Source organism: Otolemur garnettii, unplaced genomic scaffold (genome assembly GCF_000181295.1).
Source record: "Otolemur garnettii isolate 467f Iridium unplaced genomic scaffold, OtoGar3 scaffold00075, whole genome shotgun sequence".
Classification (NCBI taxonomy): domain Eukaryota; kingdom Metazoa; phylum Chordata; class Mammalia; order Primates; family Galagidae; genus Otolemur; species Otolemur garnettii.
The window spans coordinates 848,407-866,933 of record NW_003852470.1 but is presented as its reverse complement, the minus strand read 5'-3'; the positions used below and the strand labels follow the sequence as shown (position 1 = coordinate 866,933).

General features: G+C 55.5%; 1 protein-coding gene across 2 annotated transcripts in view; it reads left to right on the top strand.

Moving 5' to 3' along the window:
• INPP5A (inositol polyphosphate-5-phosphatase A) overlaps positions 1–18,527 on the top strand; it is a 199,025-nt gene that overhangs the window by 85,624 nt on the left and 94,874 nt on the right. For both annotated transcript variants that reach the window (XM_012807802.2, XM_023515641.1), the window contains exons 3-4: positions 4,214–4,314; positions 9,298–9,385. In XM_012807802.2, coding sequence (XP_012663256.1) covers positions 4,214–4,314; positions 9,298–9,385 — 189 coding nt within the window. The remainder of the gene's footprint in view (positions 1–4,213; positions 4,315–9,297; positions 9,386–18,527) is intronic.

Below are 18,527 nucleotides of genomic sequence, written 5' to 3'. Positions count from 1 at the left end.
AAACACAGGGACAGAGGGAGGGCAGTGGATCCACCCCGGGGGAGTAAACACAGGGACAGAGGGAGGACAGTGGATCCACCCCAGGGGAGTAAACAGAGGGACAGAGGGAGGACAGTGGATCCACCCCGAGGGAGTAAACAGGGACAGAGAGAGGACAGTGGATCCACCTGAATGAGTAAACACAGGGACAGAGAGAGGACAGTGGATCCACCTCGGGGGAGTAAACAAAGGGACAGAGAGAGGACAGTGGATCCACCCTGCGGGAGTAAACCCAGGGACAGAGGGAGGACAGTGGATCCACCCCAGGGGAGTAAACACAGGGACAGAGAAAGGACAGTGGCTCATGGGGGTTGATTAAACACAGAGGGAATATTTCAGGGACTTCTGAGGGTCCCAGGGCGCTGTGCTCCCAACTTGCTGAACCTGCTTGTTTTGTTTTACTGGTGAGACCAGTGCTCATCTCAGCTGTGCTTGCCATGGACCCCGTCTTGTTGGGCATCCCTGGGTGTTCTTCATTACAGATTAGGTATGCAGCGCCAGCAGAAGAGGAATGATTTGGCTTTGCTGTTTACCTTCTGCTGTCTGGTTCTCTCTGCCTGGACGGTAGACAGGAGGGCCAGCTGTTTTGCAGCCACGTTGTAGTCCTGAGGCAGCCTGTGTAAGGAGGCAGCGCAGTGTGGGTTCCTCTGTGCCTTGCTGGCTACACAGTTGCTGTTGTCAGGAGATATTTCTCTGTTTTCAGTCTGGTCATCAGGTTTCCCATTGTCTTCAAGAGACAACCCTGACATACCCATATTAGCCAGCTTTTCTGAAAATTTCTGAGAATAGAGTTTGGTCACTCTGGGAGGTGTCTTTCCCCATCCCACTTTCTTGATTTGTTTACTGCACAAGCAGGATCTGGTGGTTGGGCTGTGGGCAGAGGAACCCAGCTGGAGGTCTCTGGATGGCGGGTACAGACCGGAGGCCAGGAGCCACTTGTGTTCTTTGGTAGTTGGTGGGTCAGTAGGGCAGGTAGGAGGAGCCAGGACATCTGAGGTCCTCATTGTGACGCCATGTGGGGTTGTGCTGGTTCTGGGGGAACTGCCATCCTCACAGACCTCAGTCAGCCACCCTGTTCCCCACGTCCTATCTTTTAGGGCCTTCTGTGCATCCCAGAGAGGACCAGGCGCCCTGTGCTGCTCGTGTGTTGCAGACCCCAGTCCCCTGATGCGGCATTGTTTCTTGGCAGCAGTTGGGAGGGTTGGAAAGGGGGTTGGACCTCACCGGTCCTGGAAACCCTGAGGGACCTAAAGCCACTAGGCCTGGTGCCTAGTCTTCATATCTCACAATGTGGAGAATAAATAGGCTAAGAATTTTAGTTCCGAGACCTGTGGATAGCACATGGGTCTTGGTTCTGGTGGCTGTGTCTCCAGCCCGTGCTTTAGCTTGGTGATCCTGCCTCACTCTGTGTGGACAGCCCCAGGCGGGAGGGACGTGGAAGACCCCACGGGCTCTGCATGAGTCCTAGGTTCGTCCTTATCCCAGGCAGGCTTTGCTCTATAGAGCTGGGCTCAGAGGGGGCTGCTGAGGGGTAGCCAGAGCCAGCTCCTGAGCTGGCCCCATTCATGTGGACTCCAGCAGGTTATGGGTGGGAAGTATTTAGAGGCCTTCAGTGGAGACAAATTCAGGCTCATGGTCATGGGGAAGGAGGTCAAGTGCACTGTCCCATTCAGTATGTGCAAAATCAGCAGAGAGTCTGGGGTGCAGAGCAAGAGGCAAGCTGGCGTCCGGCTGAGGCCACACTGCTGGCCTGTGCTGAGCATCCCAGGGCCTGGCCCTGCACACACCAGGCTGGTCCTGCCGTGTGGACGGCAGAGGCCACCCTGAGTGTAGGGTAGGTATCTCTATGGGGCCACTGGGTCCCCATGAGGCAGGAGCAGTATGTGCAGGCATCGGCGGCACCTGAGGTGGTGGGACTGTGGCAGGCCAGAGGATCGCCAGTATGTTTACGCGTGGCCCCGAGCACTCTGTGGCTGGCGTGGCAGATCCGGCCCTGGGGCCTCAGGTGTGACCTAGCCCCTGGTGGGCGGCCTTCTCTTTGAGGTGTCTGTGTGCTGAAGCGCATCCCGAGTACAGCCTCTGGGGCAAGGGACAAGCTCTGTGGGTCTTCAGCAGCCTGTGGCACCTTCTGCCACTTTCCCTTCATGGGCCCAGAGTCTGCAGTGAGGCAGGTGCAGGCTATTGTGTGGGGAGAGCATTCTGCTGGCTCCCGAGTCCCGGCTGCTTGTGTATCAGGGAGCAGCCCAGGGGCCCTGCCAACCCTGGGAGCCATCTGGCCTAAGCCCAACCCTGGTGGACAGGCTGGCCCTCCAGAAGAATGTTGACACCTATAAGGAGGCCTGGCCCTGTGGGCAGTGCACTGTCTGGCTCTATAAGCGAGCCTTGCCCCAGCACGCTCCCTAGGGACCCCTGTGAGCTCAGGCACAGCTGTCCACCCAACACTGCCCATGTGACCCCCAACACTGCAGTGTGGGAAGGCCAAGGTGCCTGTGTCCACTTGCTCAGCTGTCCCAGGATGGCTCTCGGGAGGTAGACATGCTATAACCCGGCTGGCCCACAGCACGTGTGCCTGGCCTTGAGCTCCTCCCTGTCCCTGAGGCCAGCAAATGCAGCCCTGCCGGGCCCCATGTTGACTCAGCAGAGGCAGCAGGTGTCTGTCCTTCTATATAAGCAGTTCTCAATTTGTGGGTTGCCACCCCTTTGTAACAATGAAAATATATCACGGTGTTAAGAAGGTTGAGAACCACTGTTCTATACCTTTCTGTGCGGGTTTACACCAGCTTGTGTCCATGTGACTGAGATCAGCCCTGCCCACCTTCTGTGTCAGGCCCCTCAGTTCTGGTGTCCGACCCTCCCTCTGTCTTCCAGGACCTTGTGAAGGTCGGTGCCATTTCCAGAGTTTTTCCTCTGAAACGTTTGTAATCACAGGCCCAACTTCTCAATGATTAGGGGACTTTCTCTTAGGCCAGGTTTGGTCGGGAGTATTGACTGTTAGATCGGATTTTCAAAAGTATCGGCAAGCTAATGTCACCCAGACAGACATGTCAGCGCTCATCGCATGGCTCCCTGATGTCTGCAGGGTCTCTTCAGCTGTGGCGCTGGCTATGGGGCCTGTGTGGGAGTGTGACTAATTTTGCAGGCCTCTCTGCACCGTCCTCCATTCCACTGCCCTCTGTTCTTCAGAATCTCCATGTGGTACTTGGGTGCAGCCTGCTGCCCTATGCTGGGTGGTAGCTCTTTCTCTGAGTCCTCTACCCCGGGCAGGGTGTACGGGCAGGCTGTAGGGTCCTGTTGGGCATGGTGAAGCCTACCCCACGGCTCCTGCCCTACTGGCCGTGGCCGTGATCAGGACTGTGCTGCCTCCTCTGCTCTGCCTGGGGGTCTCAGTGAACCCATGGCCCACTCTCTGAGTCCCCACTCTCCCGCCAGGTGGAGGAAGAGCAGCCAGCCCCTGAACCTGGCCAGTGCCACCTGTTCCCTGGTTCAGAGCCAGATGCCCTGTCCCCACACTGCCTCCCACCAGCCTCCCAGGTCAGTCTGCTTGGCTGGCCTGCTTTGCTCTCTGCCAGAAGTCTCCTGGCTTGTCCATGGGCCCATGTGTCCCCTTTGCTATCACCTTCGTGATGTGCTAGAAGTGAACAGAGAGAACCTGGACCCAGCAATGCCTTTCACCTGCCTTTGCCTCTCAGCTGGGCCTGCTGCCTTAGGCAGCGGTTGTGCCTCCCGCGCACACATGCACACGGGGCATGTACACGACTGTGCTGCACCCTTGCTGAAGGGTGCACCTGAGTGTTAACAGGTGCTGTGTTTACTGGTGAGGCTACGACTGACTTATTTGATTTTTAGAGGCTTTCAGGATGCCCAGCATTCAATGTGTATTGTCTTTTCATAATTGGAAAAGATTACCCCTAGATTATTCAGTAAGATTCTGAGAAATTCTGAATCTTCTCTGAGGAGTCTATAGAAATGGGAAAATGGGAGACACAGGAAATAAAAGCAATTGGAAGTGTAGAGGTGAGTCGATCCCCATGTGGGTGGTAGGTATAGAGGTGAGCTGATCCCTGAGGTGGGTGGTATGTGGGCCCTCCCTCCCTGACGACCCCTGGGGTGCCTGGGCAGGGCCCATGTTGAGACGGCCCACACAGCCTGTGCCTGACGTGTCCTCTCCCTGCAGGTGGTGCACACACACAAGCCGCACTTCGTGGCCTTGCACTGCCAGGAGTTTGGCGGGAAGAACTACGAGGCCTCCATGTCCCATGTGGACAAGTTTGTCAAGTAAGTCCTGACGGAGGGGATCGGTTCCAGGAGGGTCCCCACTTCACCACACTGGACTCCCCGAGGAGGTGTGGCCTAGACAGCTTGCAGCATGTGGCTGTGGCCCTGGGGTGGGATGCAAAGCCACAGAGTGACAGCCGTTGGCCATCAGAAGGGGTGGGGTCTGTGCTGTCAGGCTGTGGGAGGGGAGCCCAGGTGCTGGCGGAGCCGTTCCTGTCTGTCAGCATGTGCCTGAGGTCATAGGTAGGGTCTGGGGTAGCCAGACTGCTGGTATGGATAGCAGGGAGGTCAGCTTGGGGCTTAAATTGTCCGTGGGGGGAAAAGGAGTTATGTGCACTGTCCTAGCATGTGCCCTGCGCTCCTCAGTGGGTGGGTGTGGCCAGGTCCTGCCTAGAGGTGGGAGTGGACATTGGGTATGGCATGCTGGCACTTTACCCTAGTGCCGGTCCCACTATGTGGAACTGTAGCACAAAGGTCCTTCCTCCCCGAATCCTGCCTTTGGCCCCAGGAGCCCCCTCAATCCCAGGCACTGTCCTGCCCCTTCCCGGGGTTGTGCTTTTGGAAGCTTCCTGGTCTTAACAAAGGTCCCTCAGCAGGGACTGTGCAGACCTGACCTTGCTTGTCTCAGGTGTCCTGAGATCCCTGTGGTGGGGCAGAGGCGGGTTGCACTGGACCTTGGTCATCTTGTGTAAAGTCCTGGCATGGTAAGCAGGCGTCCTGGGCCCTGGGGCTCCACACCTGTGCTGCCAGGAGGCACACACCTGGAGGGGAGGAGGCTGTGGCTGCCTCTGAACTTCGCGCTCAGAGTCACGTGTCTTTACACAGAAGAGCTACTGAAGACGGGTCAGCCCGCTGCACATCCTTGTCACAACCTGGCCAAGCTTGCGCCCTCTCATTGCAGCTCCTTCCTTGCAAGTTGAAATAAAGCAGCACACCGTCACGTTGTGTGCAGCGCCCTTGGCCTTGTGGAGTGTCGCTGTAGTGGGTGTGTGTTTTCCATGGTCATATTTTGGGTAAATGGAACATGGGGACAACCTTTTATAGAGGGTAAGGGTTCTGGCCCCTGAGACTTCAAAAACCTCCTTGCTGATAAGAATAGAAACTCAAGGGTTATAAGAGATATGAGCCATTTCAATAAAGTTTATGGAAAATGTGTGTTATGAAGAAATTATGCATGGATTGCAAAATTCTTTTGCACTAAAATAAACTCCTGCTAACTTGTTATATAACCTGTCTGAATGGAGTCTGGTTCGAGGCACTAAGGATGAGGCATCATTTTGAAAAGAACCCCCATTAGAGCAACATGAATTCTGCTAAAATTGACAAAGAGCAAACATCAGATTTCTGGTGAAGCTTGGGTGGAAGAATGGTGAGATCCCTGATGCTTCATGAGAAGCTTGTGGGGATGGTACTCCAAGCAAGTCAGCAGACAAATGGATAAAGGTGAGGCCCACAGTGAGGGAAGAAATTCATCCTGCTTGTGCCCCGTTGGAAGAGTGTTGAACTCAGTCAGCAGGAGCCACAGCGACACCACAGACATCTCAGCTGGCTCACTCACACGCTTCTGACTGGAAAGTCAATGTAAACAAACGTCCCCTTGATGCTTGTCAAACCGTCGCTCCAGGTCAGCTGAAGACAAGAGCAGACCTTCCCATGCAGATTCTGCACACGCGAGACCAAGATCTTGGAGTGAGTCTTCAAAGAACTATAACAGGAGATGGGTTTCCCCACATGACCCTGGAGACAGCACAGTCACAACTGTGGCCACTGAGAGGTGGACGTGACCAGGCAGAGCCCAAGTGCACCTGTCAAGAGCAAAGGTCTTGGGGACAATTTGGGGACACTCAAGGGGTTCTGTGGGTTGACTGTCTAGAGGGCCAGTAACTCTGCTCATTGGGACGGTGTTTAGAGAAAGTGCCGGAGCCTTAGTGGAGAGACTGGGGAACTTCCCCAGAGGGTCCCCCACTGTGACCCTGCCCAGCTCACTCCCCTCGGCTCCCAGGGTTCAGGGAGGATCCTCAGGCTTCCTCTGCACAGTTCTGAGTCGGCTTCTTCTGTCTTCTTTCTGTTTCCCAATGTTAAAATTCTTAAAAGGGCTCCCTTTTTCTTCAGTTAATAATATAAAAAGACTGCCCTGGCAGGATTAAATTCCCACGGCCCACAGTTCCTCAGGGGTGGGCTGAGGGCTGGTATCACTTATAGGACCCTTGAACTTGGTGGAGCTTATATTGAGATATAAAGGTTGTATTTTTGATTTTTATACTTTCATACCACTTTCCACAAACTTTCTGAAGTCCTGTCATAAATACAGCAGATGTTATTATTTCATTGTTATTCTATAAAAATATATTAATGAAAAATAAATAATATATAAGACTTTTTTGGTAAGTCCCGTAGTCTGTGTTGGAGACCGTGGTGGAGGGTGGTGTTCTCCCAGGACCCATGGCAGCAGGGCCCACCCCTGTGTCCCCACACTGTGTCTGTGGACCTTGCCTTGTGTGGGTGGGTATCTTGTCCCCCGCTCTGGAGTCTGGTACCCATGACTGCTGGACCAACAGAGTGAGGCAGAAGTGACACTCTGTGACTTGTGCGGCTGTCCACAGAGGTCTTATGCTTTGAGAAAGCACCTCCTTGTGCAATGGCCGCACGCATGGGTATCTGCATCTGTGGCTGACGTCACTAGGCCCTCTCAGCCTGGGCAGAGCTTTGGGACAGGAAAAGGATTCCTCTAAACAGTGCTGCCTACAAAAGATCAGATTTGTGAGCCTGAACATGCTGAAATAAAACACAAAGTAACAGGGCAGCACCCTGGGGAAAGCTCTGCTGCGCTCACCATCGTGTCTGTGTTTACCGATAGAAATTCCCATTTAAACATATAATGAGCTCTTGTAAGTCAGTAAGAAAAGAAGAAGGTGGCCCCAGGCCTGCAGGCGCCTTCCCCGCACACCTGAGCTCCCGGGGGTGGGCGGCCTCACTGCCTCCTGCAGCCCTGGCCCTGCAGCCCAGCACCCGCCCAGCATGCCCACATTTGCTGCCACCTGAGGTCTGCTCAGCACACATTATTGCTGTCAGTATTTTTACTTCAGACGGTAATATTTTAAAAATACCGAGAAGAAAATGTCACTTATTCTCACTTCTCCATCTACCATTTTCGGGGCCCTTCGCTCGGTGTGAATCTAGTTTTTATTTGTCAGCATTTCCCTTCAGCCTGAACAACCTTTTTGAACATTTATTTTAGCACAAGTCAGCTGCTGATGAATTTTCTCAGCTTTTGTTTGTCTAAAAAAAGGTCTTTGTATTCATTTCTGAGAGATATTTTTTGTTAGGAATAGAATTCTAGCTTGTCCCTATTTTGTCTCTCGCCACTTTAAGGCTGTCGTCCCATTGTCCTCTGTATGGCATTGTGTCTGGGGAGAATCCAGCCACTGTGCTCTTCTTCATTTTCTTGTATATAATGTCCCTTTTTTCCCCCGACTGCTAGATTTTGTCTTTATAGCTTTCCAGCGACTTGATTATGTTGGGCCTTGGTTTACTTTTATTGATGTTTATCCTGTTTGGAGTTCTTTTAGCTTTTTAAATCTCTGGGGTTATAGTTTCAATCACATTTTGAAGATAGTTCATCTATTAATTCTTTAAGTATTGTATTTCTTTTCCTTTCTTTCTCTTTTAATCTCAGACTCTGGTTTCCTGATGTTAAACTGCTTGGTCCCAACACGCAGGCTGTGCCCAGTTTCAGTTTGGGCAGAGTCTGGCTGCTCCTTAAGTCACATGCTGTATGTACGTGTATATGTTTGTTTTAAGTGTGTTTAAGTGTGAATCTGTTTTTTCCGGACTGACGGTCTTTGCAGCCGGGTGTCACCTGTGCTTTTGTGTCTTCTGTCCTCGGTGTCTCATGCTCACCTCTGAGCCTTGGGCATACCTGTAGCAGCTGTTGAAGGTTCCTGTGGCTGATTCCTTCACGTCTGTGCTTCCTCTTCTGCTTGTCGTGTGACTTTGGGTCAACCTGTGCTTCTCTGTGTTCCAGGCGGTCTCTGGCGTGGCATGGGTGTACCTGCCATGGGCGTACCTGCCCTGGGCGTACCTGCCCTGGGCGTACCTGCCATGGGTGTACCTGCCATGGGTGTACCTGCCATGGGCGTACCTGCCATGGGCGTACCTGCCATGGGTGTACCTGCCATGGGTGTACCGTCACGCCATTTCCGCTGGAGCCTCACCTTTTCTTACAGCATCCCGGTCGCGTGTGTCGGGGCCTCTCCCCTTGCCTTGTCTTACCTGGTCTGGAGCCTCCTTCCTGACAGATGGACTGACCAGGTCACTGTGTGCTGTGTCCTCTCTTCTCTCAGTCTCAGAGCAGAATAAGCCTAGGGGTGGTCACTGTCGGGGCAGGTCTGGGTAGAGGGACTGGCCAGAGGCTGGGGGCCCCTAGGGGTACGGCCGCTCCTTGTGTACCTACTCTGCAGAGGTGGGCGAGTGTCCTCTGAGGACATGCCCAGAAATGAGAGTGGTAAGGGAGAAACCCGCCGGTGATGCTTGTCAGGGGTCCTTCCCTTCCTGTGTGGGTCTAAGGCTTGGCTCTCACTCACGGGCCTCACGTTGCCCTCCGTGAGTGCCCAGGAGCTGCAGGACAAGGTTGTGGGTCAGATCCCAACACCTCTGCGATGCTGTGGGGTCTGCTTCTGTTAGGTCCAAATGTGAGCGGCCGGGGGGCCCCAGGCTATGGGGCAGCTCTCAGGCCTTCATTCCTGGGAGGCCTCCGAGTACTGGCATTGGAGACCAGAGGGACCCAGAGCCTGTGGAGGGCGCTGCTGTTCTGTGCCCTGAACGCGTAGTAGCCTTCGGTTTCTGCAGTGGCTACTGCTGTTCCTCCATCCTTTGCTCCGTGGTGGGGTGTTGTATGGGTACCGTGACCTGCTGTGTCCCGAGCACACCTGTAAAGTACCAGCCGTGTGGCTTTTGCTTAAGGAGCTTGCTCTTTCCTTTCAGAGAACTCCTGTCCAGTGATGCAATGAAAGAGTACAACAGGGCTCGTGTGTACCTGGACGAGAACTACAGGTCCCAGGAGCACTTCACGGTGAGTCCCTCCCACCTGAGCCCATCAGGCCCCTGACCAGGGTGGGCGTGGGGTGCTGCCTTCTCTCAGACCAGGATTCAGACCAGACCAGGCGTATCCTTGCTGGCCTGGCAGGGCTGCATTCTCAGGCTGGCCCAGTGGGCACTGCACCTCCTCCTTGGTGTAGATGGTGTGGGGAGGCGTGGCAGGAGAGGGAGGGCCAGGGCTCCTGGCATGGAGGAAGAGACACTCAACCCACCCGGTCTGCCCTGAGAGCCACCTGCCGCCACTGCTGTGTGGGTACCAGGCCGGGCCGTTGAGGAGAAGGGCCATCCTGGGGTGAGCCTAGTGAGTGGCGTGGACCCTTCACAGACTGGTCCCTCTCTCATAGGTCTTTGGTCTGATGGGCATCAGAGGGTGGCCCCAGGGAGGTGACAGCCCCAGAGGCAGAGGATGCAGTTGCCTAGAAAGGGACCTAGAGGCTTGGAGAAACAGCTGGGGTGGGGGGGGCTTAGGAGGTTTGAATAATTAGTGTTGGTTCAGACACTCATGTCTTGAGACCTTGTCTAGACTGAAGCCCCTAGGTCCCTTGGCCTGGTCAGTGTCCCTGTCTGGACTGAAGCTCCTGGGTCCCCTGGCCTGGTCAGAGTTCCCATCTGGAGTGCAGCCCCTGGGTCCCCTGGCCTGGTCAGAGTCCCCATCTGTAGTGAAGTCCCTAGGTCCCCTGGCCTGGTCAGTGTCCCTGTCTGGACTGAAGCCCCTAGTGCAGTCCCTGAGTCCCCTGGTCTGGTCATTGTCTCAGTCTGGAGTGCAGCCCCTTGGTCCTCTGGCCTGGTCAGTGTCCTTGTGTGGAGTGCAGCCCCTGGGTCCTCTGGCCTGGTCAGTGTCCTTATGTGGAGTGCAGCTCCTGGGTCCCCTGGCCTGGTCAGTGTCCCCGTCTGGAGTACAACCCCTGGGTCCTCTGGCCTGGCCTGGTCAGTGTCCTTGTGTGGAGTGCAGCTCCTGGGTCCCCTGGCCTGGTCAGTGTCCCCATCTGGAGTGCAGCCCCTGGCCTGGTCAGTGTCCTTATGTGGAGTGCAGCTCAGTTTGCCAACTGTGTGGAGAGATGTGACCCCCTCCCCCGAGGGATATGACCTTGAGGTGGTGCTGGGGTGAGGCCCCCACCAGTCGGGTTTCCAGTCTTTGAACTCGGAGCTTCTAGTGTACGTGAATGACACCCTCACCCTGGGACCTGGGCGTGCACCACTCTCTGTGGCCCCTCCATGCCTCTGGGCCTCCCTGAGGTGGCCTGGCCTCTCTGTGGGGTGCACTGAGGGTCCTTGCACACCTTTGGAAGGCCTCGTCCCTTGGGCAGACATGCCCCCTCAGCATCCTTTTGCTGCTTCCGTCCAGTGCTGTGTCCTCCAGCTCCGCCGTTTCCGCTCCCATGTCATCCTTCATCCTGCTGGGTCTCCCCTGGCTGTGAGTGGTTCACAGATGAACTGCAAGAGACGCCATGGAATCTGGGCTATGACATAGACCTGAACATCTGTAGGAGATTAAAATCATACAAGATGTGTCTTCTCATGAAAAGTAATTAAATTAGAAATAAATAAAAAGGGTACATGGACAATTCTCAAATATTTGAAATTAAACTAACTTATAAATAACCCCACGAGTCAAGAAGTATGGACAAGGGAAATTAGAAAATACATTACATGAAAACAAATTAAAACCCTTAAGCATTTGGGAGACGCCAGGATAGGCTGCCGGCTGCAGGCAGAATGTCCAGTGACGTTGGCAGTGGAAGCACATGTCTCAGTTCACAGAGGCCCCACCTGCCCATCCATGGGAAGCTTGTGTATACTCGTCCCTCGAAGCACACAAGGTTGATATGGGTCCCTTTCAACACTCATGTCAGTCTCTGGGTGAAGAGCACAGGGCAGCAGAACACCTGGCTTGGAAGCCGCCATCCCAGGCTGAGTGTCTGCAGTGTCTGTGGCTGCCCACATGCTGGGCACTTTTGGGGGAACTGGCCCTGATAGCACTGTGTCCTAGACCTTGCTCATGTGGGAAGGTGGGGTGTGGTGAGAACTCTTGCCTCTTCTGCAGTCATGGTCCTATGCAAGGTGCTGGCCCTGGGGTGAGTGTGCGTGGCAGGTGGCAGTGGTCAGGGAGGCTCCCGATCACGTCGAGCTTTCCAGAGCTGGCAGAGAGAATGCCCAACAATTGCCTGTCCCCTTCGTGCCACTGGCTGCTGCAGCATCAGGTCTTTTCTGGTTCCTGGGGTCCTGGGTAGCTGCTGCCTGCCAGGTAGCCACCTCATGCCTCAGCCTGGTGCCCTCTGGCTGTCAGGAGAGAAATGCAATTCCTGTAAGATTGATGGTGTTGGAGTGATATTTTTAGCTGAGTCTGGTTCAAATAATAGGCCATTAATTGAAAAAGGAAATTGAAATGAATTTATCTTGTACATAAATGCTGTCACGGGTATTAATAGGGACCAGAAAATAGTGGCCTATTCCCAGAACGCAGTTGGACCTGGAGCTGCGCCTGACGCAGGGGCCTGCAGTGGGATCACAGTTCTGTCAGTGGGGACTGGCCAGAGGAGCTCCTGCCACGTGCTACCAGGAGGTGGCGCCATCGCAGCGTCGTGCTGCCTGCGTGGTCCCTGTGGGAGACGCTGGGGCAGCTTTTGTACTTGGTAGAGCAATGATGACATCATTGTGGCTTGTGAGGCCCACAGCAGCCGTGGCGGAGGGGAAGCTAGGAGCTCATCTGGTGCACAGAGGCGAGAAGGAGAGCTGGTCTCCTGTCCAGCTGCTCCCTGTTCGACATCCCCAGGCCTTAGGTCCAGGCTGGGCATTGCCTGACCCTGCACTCTGTCGCAGCATGGGCCTGTGTGCTCAGGCATGAGGGCTCGGGCTGCCCACCCTGTCACAGAACTTGCTGAATTGTTGGTTACCACATGGATTGAGGGCCCCCGCAGGGCACGCACAGTCCAGTATGAGCTGGACAGGTGGTGGGAGCGAGCACACGTCCGCCGGTGATGCCTGTGAGGTCCCCAGCGTTTGTTGTCCACACTGTCTCCCTCCCTCTAGAGAGGCTGCAGCTGTGACGACCAGCATGGGTCCTGCTGCCAGGCACATGTTCTGGTCTTCCTGTGGCTGTCTGCAGGCCATGGAGGAGGCTGGGAGGAGGAGTAGCATTGGTGGTGGGAGTAGCTTGGGGTGGCTGGAATGTGGCCACCTACAGCTCTCCTGGGCAGCAGGTGGCTGGAGGACAGGCTGGGCCATGGTGTAGGGGGTGTTGAAACTGGATTAGGTGGCACTGCCTAGCCTGGCAGGCCCAAGTTTGGGGCCTGGCACTTGGGATGGAAAGACCCAGAAGGACCATCCAGGGTATAGGCAGAAGGTGGGAGGGAGTGTGGAGCACAGTGGCGTGGGGTCATGTGGCAGTGAAGACCCAGGCCCCCTGCCTGGGCTGACCTCCCATGGCCTTCTGTGTCTCCCAGGGGCTTGGGGAAGAGCTGGGGGTGTGGGGCTGCATGGAGGAGGCACTTAGATCTGACCGTGCACAACACTGTTGTCAGCAGGCTACTTCCTCAGCAGGGACCCTGAGAGGAGAGTGCATCCTGCTGTCTGTGGCTAGGCTTGCCTGGAAGGCAGACTGTTGTGCTGTAACTCCCCAGTCGCCTTTTTGTATTTGCCCCAAAGGAGCATCATGTTCCCATTTTTATCATTAGCAAGTTTTCAGAATAGTTCTGTTCCCATCACTCTGTAAATTAAACTCAATGGTAGATTCCTTTGGAGAGGGGTAAGCCTGAGTGGTGCTGTGTCTGTGCCAGTGGGAAACCCTAGAAAGAAGAGACCCTCAGGGCAGGGTGAGCGCTCCTGGGCCCCGAAAGGCCCCTGGCGCACTGCCTTCCCTGCCTCAGCTCCTGGGAGGTCCCCCTGGGCCTGCTCTCTGCTTTACCCCGAGTGTCCCTTCCAGTATCACATGCTGGAGGCATCAGGTGACGATCCCAGGGACTAGATGGGTGGTGCTGGGGGCCACAGAACGTGCAGGTGATGAAACCAGCAGGGGCCACTCTGTGCCCTGGATGACTGCTTAGCACCATAGGTTCTTGCCCTGGGAGGACAGCTAGAGCACAGAGGGCAACTCAGCAGCATCGACTGCCCTCCATGGTCCTTCCTATGGGCAGGGTCATGGCAGGCCACCCTCCTTGTCCTGCATCCCCTTCCCACACTTGTGCCTCCTCCTGCCCCAGGGCCTTTGCATGACCCCTTGCTGCCTGGGTACTCCTCCTTCCCCTCCTGGGAGAGCCCTGCCAGCTGCCCTCACCTTCCCTGGAGCTGCCCAGTGTGTGTCCTCCATGGACATGGGCACTGCGGCACTCTACACCCGGTGACCCTGAGGGCAGAACTCTCCTGTAGTGGCCTCTGGAACAGTATCAGGTGGGGACAGCGGTCTTGTCTGTACGTCATTCCAGTTAGTGACTGATTATACACACCATCCATATGTGTAATGGGCTTATAACTTGAAGCTGTGCCTTTATCAGGAAAGCCATTTCTGAGGAAGTAGTTAGAGAATCCCTCAGTTACAAGATGTGGTGGGGGGCAAATCTCCCCCGGCGATGCCAGGTCTGTGGTACGGGAGTGGGGTGGCCTCCCAGCCAGCAGCTCTGGGGTCATGTGCAGGCTCAGGGAAGGGGAGGGTCCCTGGGCAGCCCCCACTGGAACCTGCCTAGAAGATGCATGGCACCTGAGCTTCAGCAGGCAGGGGGGGGGGGGCAGACACCCTCCTCCTGAAGTGTCCCCATCAGAGGCCACGTCCCACTGCAGCCTTGTTGAGGGAGTGTTCTGGTGTTCTGAAGTAACCTGGTGCCCCACCCACGCAGGCCATGGCACTAAAGAAGCCTTGACAACATTTTTCAAGGCTGCCAAGTGTCAACCAGGAGCTCCAGCTGAACAGAAACTGGATGTCTGATTTAACATGTTTCTTCCTGCCTGGAAAGCCTGAATGTCATCGGAGGATGTAAAGGTCACAGATTCCAAAATGGCTAAATAAGGAAGGAATTGCAAATTAATTTTGTGCAGTTTCACCTTGGTCTGTTTTACGGCAGAAGGGAAGTGTGTTGTGAGGTGCCTGTTACTGCCCTGTTCTGGGTACTTGTCCAACCAGGACAGCCCCAAGGAAGCAGGGAGGGACTATTTGTTGTGGTGAACTTTGGGTGCCAGGTGGGCTGGAGAAGTCTAGGCTGCCTGTGTCCTCCTATGCAGCCTGGCGAATTGATGTTTGAGGTTCTAGAGGAGCCATATGGGGTCCAAAGCTTAAGTCCAGAGCTCTAGTTCCTGCCAGGGAAGTGTGGCCAGCTCTGAGCTGACCCCCACAAGCTGGTGGGGCCCATGCAGGGCCTGTGTGGTGGCCCACAGGTGGTCTTGGAATCTTAAGGTGGTTCTGTGGCACCCTGCTGGGACTGTGGTGCTGGCCACGGCTTCTTTCCAGGACTGTCCTGAGCTGACCAAAAGCCCTGGTTTCTGGAGGGCAGGTGCCAGCCAGGGCAGGGTATGAGAGGAAAGGCCCTCACCTTAAAGGAAGTTTGGAGAACCACACCTGAGAGATCACACCCTGATGGAACCAGGGGCTTGCCCACTGACATAGTTGTGACAGCCGTGAAGAGAGGGCTGAGGTGTGGCCTGGTGGACCAGGCTCCAGGTGCCCCATTCCTGCCAGCCACATGCTTGTCAATCAGAGAGATGGCCTGCTGCTTGGTGGCCTAGCATGATGTGGCAGAAGAGGAGGGGCTGGAGTTGGTGCTGGAGACAAGCCTGTCCCTGCTGCTCCTCAATGCAGATTCCCAGAAGGCCAAGGTATCTCCCACCTGAGCCCTCCACCCAGGTTGGCAGATATAGGGACCAATGGGCAGCCACCAGTGGGCCCTGGAATGTATAGTGCCAGCCACCACACGTGCCTATGGTGTTTCTCAGCACATGGGCACAGGGAGACGATTGGACGTGTGGGCAGAATCAGAACAAGGAAGCTAATGCAGAGCTGGCTTTGTTGAGGTTAGCAGCAGATGCTTATGTGGTGGCTGCCTCTTCGGCCATGGCCCAAGGCCCTTGGGTGGGCTCAAGGTGGGCAGCTTCCTCCTGGAGCCCCGTGCAGCACAGATCCCTGCTCACCTTGGCCTTCTGGGAATCTGGGTCAAGGAGCAGCAGGGGCAGGGTCACAGCTGGGCCAGATGGTTTCTGAGCTGCTGGCGAAGTGGGCGAGTCTACTCTCAGGGGGCGGGGAGGAGCAGCAGAGCCCATGGTGTGGAAAGGCTCCAGTGGGCAGAGCCATCCTCTCCAGCCCAGTGACAGCCATGGATGTGTCTGCTCACGTGAGGCTCTTGGGCCTGGAGCAGACTGGGGACCGCAGAGCCTGCCGGGCAGGGCATGTGCAGCTTCACCAAGGCAGGTGCTCTTTGTACTGCTCAGGGTGGACTGTCTGGCCTGGGGCCTTCCTGGTTTTCCCAGCAGTGTCTGCTGCAGGTGTAATGGGTGTGCTAGGGGCTCCTTTCTGATCGCCACATCCCTCTGTGGATGCTGGATACCCCCACATCTGGACACTCCCAGATCTACTCAGTGGCCTGGGGCCACCCCTCCCACCCTCTAAAGTAGCCCTGGGGCTCAGGAGTGGAGTCCGGCCCCCTGCAGTGACCAGGGAGTGGGAGGCCCCTCCCTTTTTTCTTACCTTCCCCTCCCTCTTCTCCTAGATAAGATTTTGGGGGAAATTTATGGAAAATGAATGGAGTCTGCTGATATTCTTTGATCCAAGGAGGGAGGAAAGGCCAGCATGAGATGCAGGGTCCTTGGCCCCAGGCAGCGGCCCCTCCTGCCCCAGCCTTGGCCCTGGCCCTGGCCCTGGCCCTCCTCACCTGCCTCCAAAGCCTGATGAAGTGAGAGGGGCTGAGATTGGTTTTCTGAGGGCGCTAGGCCCTTCGTGCCCCGCTAAATCACAGCTGTCTGCCTGGCTGGCAGGTAATGACCTGCTCCCTGCTGCAGCGCTGTGGCCCCACGGGACCCAGTGATGTGCGGCCGGGCGGCGGCCGGGGCTGCAGTGAAGGTGAAACTGTCGTATCGATCTTTTTAGCACTAAAATATGAGCCACTTTACTCTGCTCCCCGCTGCTGTGATGTGAAAAATAATAACTCGGATCCAAATTAAAAATATTGATCTTGGGAAGGTGTTGAAAGTAAATAAACACCTTCGAAGTTTTCGGGTCAGCCGAGAAATGGTATTCAGCAATAAATGTGTCGGCATGTCAGAGTCCAGGGTTCTTGATCTGTTTTTTCTTTGAATTGATTTTTCATTATTTACTTCCTAAAAGTGTTAGAATTTGGTCCTCTACTGTTAAATCCCAGTGTTTGGGCAAATTATTTCTTTGGGGCTTATGAGGTGCTCCTAATCCACTCCCTCATTGATTGATTGATTTTTGACTCAATAAGCTTGCAGTCCCTGCTTTATTTAGGACTTCCATCATAATTTTTTGTACATTTAGGCTTGACTTTTTTATTTCCCTGTAACAGATGAGCTGACATTGGGCCGTCAAATGACAGGGAACAATTGGCACGAGGCTGATCTCCTTGCGGGCTCCATGCCTTCTAAGGAGGTGTGGGTGTGTCCTGGATGTGGGCTGGGCCTGGTGCAGCCTTCCTGGGCCTCTGTGATCTGTTTATGCACAGGGCTGAGTCAGGTGGGTCAGTGCCTGCAGTGCCCCAGGGCCCAGGTGCCTGCATGCAGCTGGGCAGCTCCAGGTCAGGGATGCCCTGGTTCTCCCCAGGCAGCAGAGAGGCTTTGTGTTCTGAGAAGTGCCCCTTTTAGGAGGCAGCTGAGACCCACATGGCCTGGCAGGAAAGGGGAAGGTGCAGGAGCCAGTTTGGGGCAGCTTCCATGTGGCTTCTTGTGGTGGCTGAGAGGCCGCCTGAGAGGACTGGAGAAGACGTTTTTCTTGCTGCTGCTGGGAGTCTGGGTCCTGCTCACGGGTGTCCCCTGAAGGCCCTGCACTGGGCCTGGCCTGGAGACTCCAAGGGCAGCTCTCTGTGTGCCTGCCTCCACCACCCCAGCCACCGTGCTCCATGGTGCTATCAGTAGCTGTGAGATGCATCACTCTTGATGTCAGCATTGCGGGGACACTGGCCGACATGTACACACAGTGCTCTGGGCCCTGCACAGAGTCCTCATGCATGCGGGACCTCATTGGAACGGGAGGGTGAGCCCAAGAGCAAGCAGGTCACACCATGTAGGGAGGCTGCTCTAGCATCTCACAGAAAGGTGGGGAGGTAGGCAGGTGTCTGTGTACGTCCAGGGTGGGTCTTCAGACCATACTGTGCCCTGAACTGGGGCCGTGTCACCTGACCCTTCAGCTGGTGCCCTTCCCACCTCCAGCAGCCATGGTGCAGATGGGCTGTGTGTCGGGAAGGCACCCTTTCCATTGCAGGAGGGCCAGGGCACTGCTACTCTGGTTCCTCCCAGTGTCCATAGCACAGGGCACCGTAGCCTGTCTAGAGGGCTCTCCATGTGTGCCAGGTGTGAGGCCATGGATGCTGCAGGTCTCCTGAGCTGAGCAGAGGCCTTGTTTGGCTTGCTAGACACAAAGGCATGATGAAGCTTTTCCTTAACTCTGGAGGTGCTGGCCACGTGCACCTGAGTGCTGGGCCCCTGCTGGGTACAGGAGATGCACACCTGACCTCTACCTTAGAGGCCCTTGTTCCAGGCCAGGGGACATGGGGGCTGTGGATTGAGGCCTGGGGCTGAGGATGCAGGAATTCCCATCCAGGCAAGGTGATCCCAAAATGGCAGTTTACAGAGGGCTGCCTTGGTGGAATCCAGAGCTGGAAAGCAGGAGGCTGCTGGAATGTGACAGATCACAGATACCTCGGGGCTCTAGGAACGGGACTGGATCCCAGACACTGCGGGGCCCTAGGAACTGGACCGGATCACAGGATACTATGGGGCTCTAGGAACTGGACTGGATCACAGGACACTGCGGGGCTCTAGGAACTGGACCGGATCACAGGACACTGCGGGGCCCTAGGAACTGGACCGGATCACAGGATACTGTGGGGCTCTAGGAACTGGACTGGATCACAGACACTGCAAGGCTCTAGGAACTGGACCAGATCACAGGATACTGTGGGGCT